This window comes from Molothrus aeneus, chromosome 1 (genome assembly GCF_037042795.1).
Source record: "Molothrus aeneus isolate 106 chromosome 1, BPBGC_Maene_1.0, whole genome shotgun sequence".
NCBI classification, from domain to species: Eukaryota; Metazoa; Chordata; class Aves; order Passeriformes; family Icteridae; genus Molothrus; species Molothrus aeneus.
Genome location: NC_089646.1, coordinates 74,920,541 through 74,933,587, shown reverse-complemented (window position 1 = coordinate 74,933,587; position 13,047 = coordinate 74,920,541). Strand labels below are relative to the sequence as shown.

Here is a 13,047-nt window from a genome sequence, read left to right as displayed (position 1 = left end):
CCTTAATTCAGTGAACCCCATTTCCATCATATTATTGTAGTTGAACATTCTCAAGATGACCCAAACAGTGAATAAATGAGTGCATAAATTGCATTGTGAATTGCAGACAATTGTTTCATATTCACCAGTTATGAAGTTTCCCTGACAGATATTTAGATGCAGGTTATGAAACAAGAAAAAATATATCAGTCATGAGATCAGAAAGCAAAAGATGTAAACCATAAACCCAGATGAATCAGCTTTGGAAGTTCTGCTGATTTGTCCACTGGCATTGTACAAAAATTCTCTCATAGTCCTTGACCATGAATCATTGAGTTCTCTTATTATCTCCCAAAACTTCCAAACACCATCTCTAAACATGCTGCAGAGAAATTAAGAGGAAAGTGGCATTTCTTGTCACCTACCTATCAAAATAGTTGTAAGCAATATACTTTCAATACAATAGTAAATGTTTTGATACAGTGACCCTTCTTATTTTGTGGGTAAGGTCAATTTTCATAAACTATCTACCTGACCCAGACTGAGGAACTGGCCTACTTGCTTAAGAAAACTTGGTAGCCATGACTTTACACTTGAGAACTGGATGAAATAAATATAGGGACTATTTACAAGACTTAACATGCTTTGGAAATGGCTGCAGTATTTAAATGCTAGTGCTAATATTACAGACTCAAGGCAACAAATAAAAAATTACTTACATTCATAAGCCTGCACTCTTAAATTTTTACTTAGTGTTTAAATTTCATAAGTTTTAATAAGCATTTCTTTTCACAAATCCTCCAGTATCCTTAATTCTTCCAAGAAATATTTTCTAATATAATGCTCCCATACACCAGTACATGCTGGGGCCCAGCTGGCTGGATAGGAGTTTTGCAGAGTGACCTTGAACAGCAAGCTGACCAGGAGCCAGAAATGTGCCCTTGCAGCAAAGGTCATCAGCACCCTGGGCTCCATTTGGAAGAGATGACTTGGAGATCAAGAGAGGTAATCATTCCTCTCTCCTCTGCCTCGGTGAGATAAATCTGTACTTCTGTGTCAAGGTCTGGGTTCCCCATGTGAAGAGAGGTACAGAACTACTGGAATGGAGTCCAGGAAATAGCCAGAAAGTTGAGTAGGGGATTAGGGCATTTTTCATACTAGAAGAGCTGAGATTGCTCAGCCTGGAGAAGAGAAGGCTCAGCACAGACTTTATTAATGTATATAAATACTTGTGGGGAAGAAGTGAGGGAGACAGGCCCTGCTCTTTTCAGTGGTGCTCAGTGACATGACAAGAGACAATAGGCACAATGTGATATACAAGAAATTCCCTTTAAATATAGGAACATAACTTTTACTGAGTGGATGGTCAAACACTTGAATAGTTTGTCTGGTGAGATTGTGACGTCTCTACCTTTGCAGCTATTTAAAATCTGACAGGACATAGCCATGAGAAAAATCAAGCTTACTCTGCTTTGAGCATGCGGTTTGAACTTGTTGATTTCCAAACATGCCTTAAAATCTTAGCTGCTCTGTGGTTCAATGATTTTCAAAAAGTCAGTATATCACTGTGGTATTTTTCAAGTTCAAAACCATGTAAATACTCAAAATCTGCTTTGTAGAAAATTGAATTTCTTTGTTTAGAACAAATCATTGGTGTTAAGTTCTACCCATTACTGGTGACACTAAATTTCATTTTCAAGAAAATTACCACTTTGAATTAACATCTTTTACCTGACTGTTATTGTAGTGATGATGTAGTTAATGTTAGTGTAGAAAATATATATAATGTATAATGTATTATACATTATATATATTTTCAATAAATTACTTGGGAAAACTGAAACATCAACAGAAAATGGTTTAAAGGACACTTCCAGTGTCATTTATGTATACCTCTAGTAAGCTATACATTCACATGTACCAGTCTGCTGTCTTCTATTGCAGTTCACTTCCTAACCACGTCATTTCTATCACATGGTTTGCAAGTAAACTTTACTCCTTGCAGTTAATTGATTTTCAGGGAGAGGTAAAGAGGAAGAATATTTTTTTCTTCAAAATAGGCTGCATTCCTCAAACATGAGCATAGAAAAAGAATGAAATATCTTGTATGAAACATGAAATATTCAGAGACAGAGTTAAAAAATTATTTAATAATTATTTATATAATATTATGCTTTGATAATGAAGACATACTGAGTGGGTTGCTGGTAGTTATGATGTCCTTAACAAAAAAATCTGTGAAAAATATTTTTATTTTTTTCCTTCAGGTATTTCTCAGTAGCTCTAACTAGCAACATTAAGTTAGTGGTTCTAATAGGAGAAACAGTTTATCTGTTTCTTGGAAATCTGCTTCTTACACATTAGAATAAGACATAGAAAGTAAGACTGTGGAAAGATAAGAACACTTGAAAATTATACAGAAAACCTTATGAGAAACTTACCTTGCCTACATACTGATAATCAGATCCTGTGTATTCCTCTAAAAGAAAAAACTGATTCCACATCCAGCCTCGCTTCTGGCGGTGAATTGCTTTCCCATCATTCCCTAAAGCACGTCCTCCAAAGCTTCTGGGTCTGAGATCAGGAGTCCTTCTGAAGAGCATTTCTGTATGGCAGGGATGTGGCAGCCACATCCAGAGCAGCAGAAGTAATAGGACTTGCTGTATTGTCATAGTTCTCCACTGCTGATGCTCTTCAAGCCAGGCAGCAGTGGAGCGTAAAGTCCTGTTTTTTCTTGGCTTGTTTTTTTATGTATCTAGTTTCTGATGCAGCCAAGCAGTTTCCAGCAGCTCATCTCTGAACTGTATACAGTAGCCAAATCCTGAAAGTAAACAGAGGAGAGACAATGTAAGTTGAAATGCATTCACTCCTTAGCATCCAACATCACTGCTTCTGTACCCTTCACATACAAAACATGATGACATAGAAAGCAATCTGGTCAGAAATATAAAGGTTATCCATGTAGGGGGAACACTGAATATATCAGGAAGCTGCTGTAAGAATACTTCCTTAAAATAAGTAAGAGTGCCATTTTAAAAAAATTCAAAACTTCTGAGTGTTCTTTATTTAGACTGGTGGATAAATATTGCTGAAACTTACACATTAAATACTGCTGCCTTTGTTTCAGGTGTTTTCCACCCAATTTCATTTACAGGAATTTCAGTGTTTTATTAATCTTAGTATCAAGAGACATGAAACTCTAACACAAAGTAGTTTTAGAAATTACAAATGGTAAAACACCAGTTCTCCAGGGCATTTTAAATGGTAAAAGGAAATATCGTATGCATCAGAAGAACTACAACATGATATGAAGCAAACTTTTAAACAGAAAAAGTTCTTGAGATGGTCTTGCAATATAGAGTGATGCGAGCTTAGCCTTAAAATGTAGGAAACATTTTAAAAAATATGACAGCCTAGTTTTCCAACTATCCTGAAATACTGAATTTAATCTCATTGTGGGAAGTGATATTGCAGGGAGAAGGCAAGCCTCTCCCAAATGACCCTTTTTTTGTCTCCACTTTTGTTTTTTCACTCTGCTTTATTTTATTTCTTCCATCATCTAACAGAATCATGAGATGTTATTTCAGCAAGAGAAATTCAGTCAAGTTCTCTTCACTTTACTTCTATACCAGCATTTAAAGAATAGCAGTTTTTGTTAGTGAGACCATTTGGTAATTGTTTGCTCCAGTAAACAATAATAATCTTTGACTTCTCATCTTAATAGGGTGTAGTTTCTGCAAACTTTAATTGAGGTGGTTTTGCTATTCTTCCTAGCATATTCCATAAAAAACAAGGACGGGTTGAATATTCTTCCACATGTGGCAAGAAAATCAAGTAGTAATAAGCTTGGGTTCTTTTTTTCTCCTCTTTGCTGATTTTAATAGGTAAGTAACGTGCTCTTCTTTCAATAACTTTACACTATATTTCACTATCATCTTAAATATTTTTATTTTTCAAAGAAGAGCTATGTAAACATTTCAGAAATTCTTCCTGTATTTCAATTTGATATTCATGTGTTACTTAAGCTATTTCCGGTAAGCCTGTGTTGATTAAAAGAGCTTATAATAAAATGTCAGGAATTTTAAATTGGGTACACTATGAAATACAGTGACATAGTTTAAAAACTGTGTGTCTGTGGGCAGGCATCTTAACAACTGAACATATACTTTTCAGGAACCAGTTATTATCTTCAAGTCATATTCACTCAGGCGAACATTCTCCCCTCTCTCTCAGCATTTGGAAGTCCAAACAATTTCTCAAAGCCACTGCTATTAAGGATTTTGGCCCCAGCCTTGTTCTCAGTAACTCACAGATACACATTTCCATAGGTCAAAACAAACACCAAGTTATATATAATTTCGTTTACCCCTTTTCCCTTTCTTCTAAAATTTTGACATTTATCTCATTTGTGAACTTCGATTAATACACAGAAAAATCGGTTCTAATATAAGCTACTAATGATGAATATGTTACATATGCTGAATTATATCAGCATGTACAAACTGGAGGTCCTCCACTTTGGAAATAATTTATCACAACTCATTCTTGCGTTCTTTTAAGATAAAGGTATTCTAAGTGAGAGAAGAGGGCAATGATTTATTCCACGATAATTATAAATATTTCTTCTCAAAGACCTTAAGAAATTGAAAGTTGAAATTCTCTCTCAATTTCCCTAAAATTTTGAAAACCGTTTCCCTAAAATTTTGAAAACTAGTGGGTTTTTGAAAAGGGTATATAGAATTTTCTTCTCTCACTCTCTCTTTTTGTGTGTGTGGGTATGGGTTTGTGTGCGTGTGTGTATGGGGGGAAGTGTTTCCTTTCTTTTTTTCCCTTTTTTCACTTTCTTGTTGCCCTCAGTATATATATTCCATTATCCACACATTATTATTTGATGTAGAAGTGTTGTTAAATGCCTCTTGGGAAATAATGCTTCAATATTAGGGGTTGTTATTGAATTTCCTTCTTGTTAAATTAGGTCAGCAGAATGAAAGCTCAGATGAAATTTGTTAAACTCACAAAAGTAGCTAATGTACTTGGCAAGCACAGCTGCTTAATGGATGTACATACCAGCAAGGACTTTTCTCTCCTTTGAGAGTCCTGTTAGAGTTCAGTTTCCTGCTTTAAATGTGATGAGTTTGATAGTAGTCTACTCTAAATAATAACATTTACCTTTAAAAATGATCTAGCAAAAAAGAAAAAAACAGACTAAACTAATAAAAAGCATTGTATAAAGGTAAAATTTGAAGACAATTAGATGAAGGAAACCTTTTAATCCATAGCTACAGAAAGTAAACAGAAATCTGAGCTCTGTATTAGATTGCATATCTGGATTCTGTGCTGGAAGAGTGGATGGAGGAAGAAACATTTTTCATCTGTTTGCTTTTTTGGTGTTTAGGGTTTTTGGTGGTTTTGTTCGTTGCTTGTTGTTTGCGTGGTTGTTTTTTGTTTCTTTTTAATTCCCTGGAAAACAAGATGGAAAACCATCAAACTTGTGAAAAAAAATTTAACTTAGGGGAGGGTTTGAGAACTCAGAAGAGTTTAAATAGCTTTGTTGGCTCAAGTATTTATTTTAAAAAGAATTTAAAGAGTTTAAAATAGCTTCAAATAGTTTTAAATTAAACTGTTTCACCAATCTTTCTCATCAAATCTCTCTCTACCTCTTTTCCCAGAAGATCACTTGAATTTTTGTCACAATAGAAAAGAAACAAAGGGAAAAAAATTACAGCTTTTTAAAATCTATCAGATATGTCCAATTTCTGTGTAATATCCTCCTGTGTAATTCCCATATTTTTGTGTTATACCCTTCTAAATTACAGTAAAATTACTACAGAAGAACATTGTGCCCAACTGTGCTCTTGTTTATACAGGTTTGTGGATTTGTATTATTTCTAATGAGTTTTCTTGGAACAATTTCTATCATCATTAGCTTTCAGGTAACAGTTTTAAAACCATTAGGCAGTACTTTCCACAGGTTGATCACTTCTATATTTCTCAGAACTTAGAAGAAAATGTTTTAATGCTGCTCAAATGTATACATGTGATTTTCAACTTCTACAAAATTCAAAAAATACTATATATTGCTTCTCATTAATTCAACCCCTCTCTCCAATACTAAAACATACTTCATGCCATTTGAAACTCATAAGATTTAACATCTGTATAAGATGGGCCATGAATACTTTTGACTGATGCATGAGTCCAAGTTCCACTTACTGGTTCAGGAGACAGAACTTTTACACTAGGAATTTTATTTCTATATTAAGTTATGTCCTCTTCTTGTCTGTTTTTTGGTATTCATATATAGTTCCTTGTGGAATTCAGGAGAACCAAATTTAAAATAGAAAATTTAATACAGATCAAAACACTGTGTTTATTTTTTTAATAAAGAAATTTCAGTAAATTTCTCTTCTGAGGAGCAAATTTGAACAATAAAAATTTTACTTGGGATACCTACCATTTAAGAATTTTGTTCTGTATTTGACCTTGGTCAAACTTGAACTGAATTTTAATTATTTCAAAAAGCTTGTTTAAGGAAAGATATTTATGCAATGCTGGTCCTGTTTTCTCCATTTCTCTTTCAGCTGGGAGCCATTCACAGCTCTAATCTTGTCTTTCAATCCTTTTTGCTATGTTTGTACAAAAGAAAGAAATTTTTGGAACTGAAGATGCTTTCTGAAAAATTAGATTAAATTGTGTTGGAATCTCATGAGGAGAATAATATTTAATTTTATTATACTGGAAGCAAGCAGAGCATATTTTGTTCCTGTTTTGCTCTTGCTCTGCAGAGCTGATGCCAACAGTGCTATTCTTATACGTAGTCACAGTGAGAAACTTTTCTTACTTTCTGTCTTACTTCACCAAATTTCTGGACCCTCTCCAGCCACTGGTAGAGAGTTACGAACATGGTTTCCAGACCTTCTATCATAGTTCCTCCGGCCTTCAGCCTACTGCCAAAGTTCCTATGGCCATCAGCCATGAGCCATAATTCTTACCATTTTGGTTCTTCCTTGAATTAGGCAACTTGCTAAGGTGCCTCTATTTCATCAGAACTATGGTTCCTGGCTTATGGTGTCAGAAATTAAATTCAAACCTCTGGCTAAGATTTGAAGTAATAGGGACTATTTAATAAGCTACTAAAAATAGAAGTAACAGGACAGCTAAGTGCAGAAAAAGCTGTATTTTCACTGAGCCTCACAAAGAGCCTTCAGCTCAGGTAGTTTAGTTGTGTTCGTTTATTTGCCATCTCTATCAAAATCAGAAATTCTAATGCTTTAGAGTATAGTGTGATGAAGCAAGTACTTTAAAAAGACAGCTTTGCAACAGCCTGTAACTCAAAACACAGCAAATCTCTCTCTCTGTATGTGTAACCCATTGGTGTTAGATATCCCTTAAGGGAAAAGAAGACTATACATTTTTATAAAGAATTTTAAGAGTATTTGAAACAGACAAATTAGGTCTGTCAAATGATCAATTCATAATGGATTCTAATCTCATCATTCCTTGTATTATAGATTTATGTTCATTACTTTATGTATTATATCCCAATGAAGTCAACTGAAGTAATTCATAATGTAATTGCTTGATTCTGAACTAAGAAGATAATTGGTAAATTGTCAATAAGCTGCTTATTTCATAGCTTGTAGCAGAACTCTTGCACACCACAGTGACCACACTTCAAATTATTGAATTATAACAGGAATTTGCAAAGTAGCAGTTATACCTTTGAACCTTATAATTCAGTCTTCTTTATGAAGTCCTGCAACCATTAATCTGCTTAGGAATTTGAGTTGAATATGCATAGTCCAATGCTACACTAAAAAAACCCCAACAACTACCATTTCAGAAATAAGTTATTATAATTTTTAATACTAATAATATTTACTAATCCTCAAAACTACTTCATTCAAAGGAGTGTTTTGGGGAGAAAGGTACTGAAAAATGAGCAGAGAAAACAAAGGAAAAGGAAATATTGAACTTTACAACTTTTGCTAGAGAGGTTGATTTTTTTGGCTACGGGAGATTATATATAGACATACCTTATGTCTTTTTTTAAAGTATATTTATGTACTAAAAATTCTGTTAAAAAAACCCAAAACAAGTAAACATGCACTATACTAAATTCAAAGTGGAAGATTAAGGATGCAATCTATGTTCCACTGGTAGTTCAGTAATTGGATATCCACAACTATAGTTAAGTGAAGAGAAATCCAAAACATGGAAAAGATAACTCCAAGCAGATGTTAAACTGAAGAGGAAAAAGGTATTGAAACCCACTCCTCTCAGTTCCCCTCCTGTGAAGAATATAGTCCTCCACCCTCTAAAAATCTTTGGATGCCTCATCAAATCTTCTCCCATGTCTTCTTACAGAAGAGTGAGACCCTTAGGCTTAAGACAGAGTGGGACATTCAAAGTGTGAGCAGAAGACCAGAGAAAAGGCAGAAGGTATTAGTAAGTTATTTTGCATAAAATTTTGACTGTTTATTGATGAGGTTTTTTTTGTTAATTTGGTTATCTGGATAACAATAGCTAACAATAATTCTTAGCTCTCTACATACACTGAATATACCTTTTCTGACAGTAAGACATTGAGAGTGCCACACTATTATAGCAGTTTTCTACATAGATAAATTTACCACTGTCACTAAAGTTTTGTAGGAGAAGTTATACATGCAGCAGTGACTAAATGGTGGGTGACTTGTGAATATGCAAACAATATTTGAATCTTTATAATTGCCATAAATTGTGAGGTACCCACAGCATTTTATTATATGTGGCACTCTGCTCTCCCTTCTAGATGACTCTTTCCTATCTGATTGCATATACTGAGTTAAAGTTCCACAGGGCAGCTACTCAGTACTCTTCTGCATGATAAGGATGAAGAAGTATAGAGTTAATTTAGTAAATTTATAGAGTATATTAGCCCTCCCTGCTGAATTAAAGAAAGAAAATCAAAGTATTAAAAAAAAAAATAAAGACATTATCTGAAATTTGCAGGATGTAGCAAAAAAGTGAAAGATTGCACAGTATAACAATAAACTACTGTGTTGAGTTGACACAGGCAGGCAGCCAGAACACCTACAAACCCATGTCTGAAATGAAAAGAGTAAAATCATTTTGTTACTCACTAACCAGAGGATCCTGAAGCAACACTGGGCAGAGACAGCCAGGAGGGAATGCAGGCACCATCAGGCTCAGTCCACCCTGATGGACAGCGGCCCTGCTGTTTACACACATTTCTCAAGGCCCTGTGTACATGTAGTTTACCACCATGCTCTGATCTCATCTGTGGCTTTTATGATCTTTGCTTTGATCTCTCCCAAAGCAGGGAGCTCAAGCATGTCTGTGAGACTGCCTCCAAATCTCTCAAAACACCGACAGACGTCATCAGCAGTAGGTGTAACATGTGAGGTTTCCTGCACTGTTATTCTCCAGACCTTGGCATTCCCAGATGCAAGGTTACCTGAGAGATTCTACTATCCCCCCTTGCCATTCTTCTGCTTTTAACCCTGTCCTCCCAACAACTACCTAGGCACAGTTCTGGAGAATATAATGCAGAAGAAGTATAATAGTTTTGAACAATCTCAGTATAGTGGATTTTTTTATCACTTATCTTCAAAAAGAAGAAAAAGAAAATGGGAAAGAAGATATGTGGACAGGAATATTATTTTTAAGAAGTATGAAATAGTCCTTCCTCTCCACTCAGCCTCATTGTAAATTCAGCATTCAGTTTTGAGCATACATCTAATTATTTATAACATACAAATTATTAGACATCAGGCTAGCAACAAAATATTAAGGAAAAAAAATATTTTTAAGGAAAGAACAACTACACCTAGCTACCCAGTCTACAGAAAGAAAACAAAAGGAAGAAAGGGATATGGTTGTAGTTTTTAGAACTACTTCTTGAAATTAAGAAATTATTTTCAATGCATACCACTGATAGTCTAAGCAATTTACTTCATTAACAGCCACAGTGATTTAGGTTAAGTGTTAACTGAAGCTTCCTATATATTTGCAGGGATAGTTGGCAGCTGAAATGAGATGTGACTGAAAGATTTGAAGGACAGTCTGAGCAAACTGCTTTCTGAAATGGGCTGCCTGTAGCTGGTATGACCAGAGTATTTCTCAAGATATTTTCAAGTTTCATCCCATTGAATTCTATCCTTTCTTTTTCCATGCCATTATTCCTTTTCATTATGTCTTTCTATGTCTGGTGCCACTGCTACCAGTGACCACTGCAACCACTGGTCACCCTATTCTCCTGCATGAGTACGGATTGTTCATTCCAGATCAACTACATCCTTTTCCATTTATCTGATTTAATCTCTAAAGTGGCTTTAGATTTGCTTTTGTGGGTTGAAAGCAACTGAAATTCTCTTGCTTGCCAGCCAGCATAACATGCTTTTCCACATCAAATGATGCAGTCCAAGACACAGGGTTTAGAGAAGGTCTTGCTAGACCTCTGAATTTCCCTCCATAAGAATTTGTAGTTGTATTTATCCCATAAATTGCCTGCTATACTCTCCCCGATAGTGAATTTATCTCTTTCTTCCTACAATTCATCCCATGTATATCTTCCTAAATAATTATCTTTTGTGTTTAGCCTATAGCCATGCTGTCTTCTAAAACATCCATATTTACTATTAGTAGAGATTTTTCTTTTACAAAGAGGGTAGTCCTCTGCTTCATGTATTATAAAACCTAACTGAAATCCCAAAGCAGTTATAGCTTTTTAGTATTTGATCCTTCCTTCCTTCCTTCCTTCCTTCCTTCCTTCCTTCCTTCCTTCCTTCCTTCCTTCCTTCCTTCCTTCCTTCCTTCCTTCCTTCCTTCCTTCCTTCCTTCCTTCCTTCCTTCCTTCCTTCCTTCCTTCCTTCCTTCCTCTATCCCTATTTTCTTTTTTTTCCTTACATTTCATCTTTGACAGACCATGGTTTTTCAGGAAATAAAAATATCAGAAAATTCCATATTAATTTTGCCAAGAATGAAACCTGAGAGATCATTGAATATCTAGACCTGGTGACTGTTCCTTCTCCCTGTAATGAAATTTGCCTGAGCAGGGTGAATTATAATGAATAATGCTGAACAGTTAAGAGAAAGACATTCTTTTCCTCCAGGGCAGGTGGAATTTTAAATCTCCTAGCCTTTGCTATCCAATGCTTTCACCTGCCAGCAAACTCTAAGCCTTATTAGGGAAATAGAATAAGCACAGAAGCGTGCCAAATATCTAAAAACTCACTCTAATCTCATCAGGAGTTTATATCTTCAGCTCAGGCTGAAACCTTACAGCTTTAGAAAGCAGAGGCAGTTCACTAAAGCGTAAAGAATTGGGGCATTGAGAGACTGTGCCTGCTTAGAAAACTGTGTAATTTAATAAAGTGTTCATTGATGTCTACACAGTGGCTCCTCAAACTTGTGTTAGTGCCTGTGCCTGCAGCATGGATAGTCACATTCCTGCTAATTAGATGATAGCAGAAGGATTACATTCTTTCTTAGCAGTCAGGAAGAAATGGAAGCAACCATTTCTCACGAAAAATCACAGCTGAAATTAACAAGAGGATCAAATTTTAAGAAAGTTTGAAAAATACATTATTTTATTTCCCAAGTTTATTTGAATAAAAGTGTAAGTATTGCTAAATTCATTCAGTTACTGACAAATTTCATAAAACTCATATTTGGAAGAAAAATAAAATCTTGAATGACAAGAAGGTATGTTTGCAATGCATTTGGATTTTTTTCCTATAAATGTTTCTTAAAGTGCCTGAAGTTTCACCTTGTGCTCAATTACTTTATAATTATTTTAGCATGCTAAAATTCTGCTATGGCTTTTTGTACTGTTGTCAGTTAATCTAGGAAAGCAAAAGTGTCCTCATGGGGTAACTGCAATTTGTTGGACCATGATGATCTTATATTATGGAAGAAAAAATTGTAAGGAGTGTTAATATTCATTATACTAGTTTGCTGTGGCTGCATGAAATGATCAAAATTTCTTCACTTTCAGTGAGTCAGAATTATGGATCCTCTTTTATAACCTCATTCATAAGCTGTTACAAATGTCAAACCATGACAAGAAATCTTTTAAGAATATAACAGATACATGCATAGTTTATAACAGTCTGTAGCCTTTTGTGCCTTACATTAGACAATCTGCAGTACATTGCAGCATCATGAAGTGTTTTCAATTTAGGCAATATAATATTTGCTGTTGCCTATGCAATGTGAAACTATCTGTTGTATGAGGCATGCAAGAAGAACTCCTTCTTCCCAAATGGTTCTTGCTTTAAACCACTACACAGCAGGCTGCATCTGAGATTTTTCAAAATTAGTTTTTCAGAGGGATTAAATGCAAAAATCTGTAAACCATATAATAAAATTTACCCTTTTTTTGCATATATCAGTAATAAAAAGGATGTGTCTTGACTGGTATTGTGAAAGGATATCTGCTTTTAAGTAGAACATAAGCATGGCCATGATAAACTGATGATGTACATGGATCAATTAGAAACTTTGGAGGCAAGGGAATTTTCACTTCAGAATGTTTCTGTGTACTGTACAACTGTACTATAGTTACACTGGCATTCAAAAGTGCTTTTCATGCTCAGAAAACATAATTTATACATATACTAGCACTTCTGTATAAAAAAGGAAGGTAGACATTGATAAAATAAATTAAATTATGCATAGTCTGACCCAGGGCTCCACACTTGGATCAAGTGTGTTCTGAATGCCTTCTGTAGTATCTGTATAGTTCTATGCTTTATAAAATCTCTGTTTGTGTCTCAGCTTTCAAGGTACAAGAGGTCAGGCCAATGCAATAGATTCTGTTGGACTCCCAAGCTGAGCTGGAAAAGTCAGTTAAACCTGTGGATTTCAGAAATATTCACTGGACAAATCTTTTGACATTTAAGAACATATTTGTATTGTACAACTTTTTTTTTATACATCTGTCATGTTTGATGGTTATACAGAGATATATATGTTAGTTTGCTGGCCTTCTATATGTTGTCATTTTTTGGTGTTGACCATAGCATCTGAGGAGACAGTTATAATATTGGACTATTGCAGAGA

General features: G+C 34.9%; 1 protein-coding gene across 3 annotated transcripts in view; it reads right to left on the bottom strand.

Annotated features, from left to right (window-relative positions):
* CDH10 (cadherin 10) overlaps nucleotides 1-13,047 on the bottom strand; it is a 93,262-nt gene that overhangs the window by 52,008 nt on the left and 28,207 nt on the right. For all 3 annotated transcript variants that reach the window (XM_066559450.1, XM_066559459.1, XM_066559442.1), the window contains exon 2: nucleotides 2,421-2,800. In XM_066559450.1, the coding sequence (XP_066415547.1) occupies nucleotides 2,421-2,651 (231 nt within the window). In that variant the 5' untranslated portion in view covers nucleotides 2,652-2,800. The remainder of the gene's footprint in view (nucleotides 1-2,420; nucleotides 2,801-13,047) is intronic.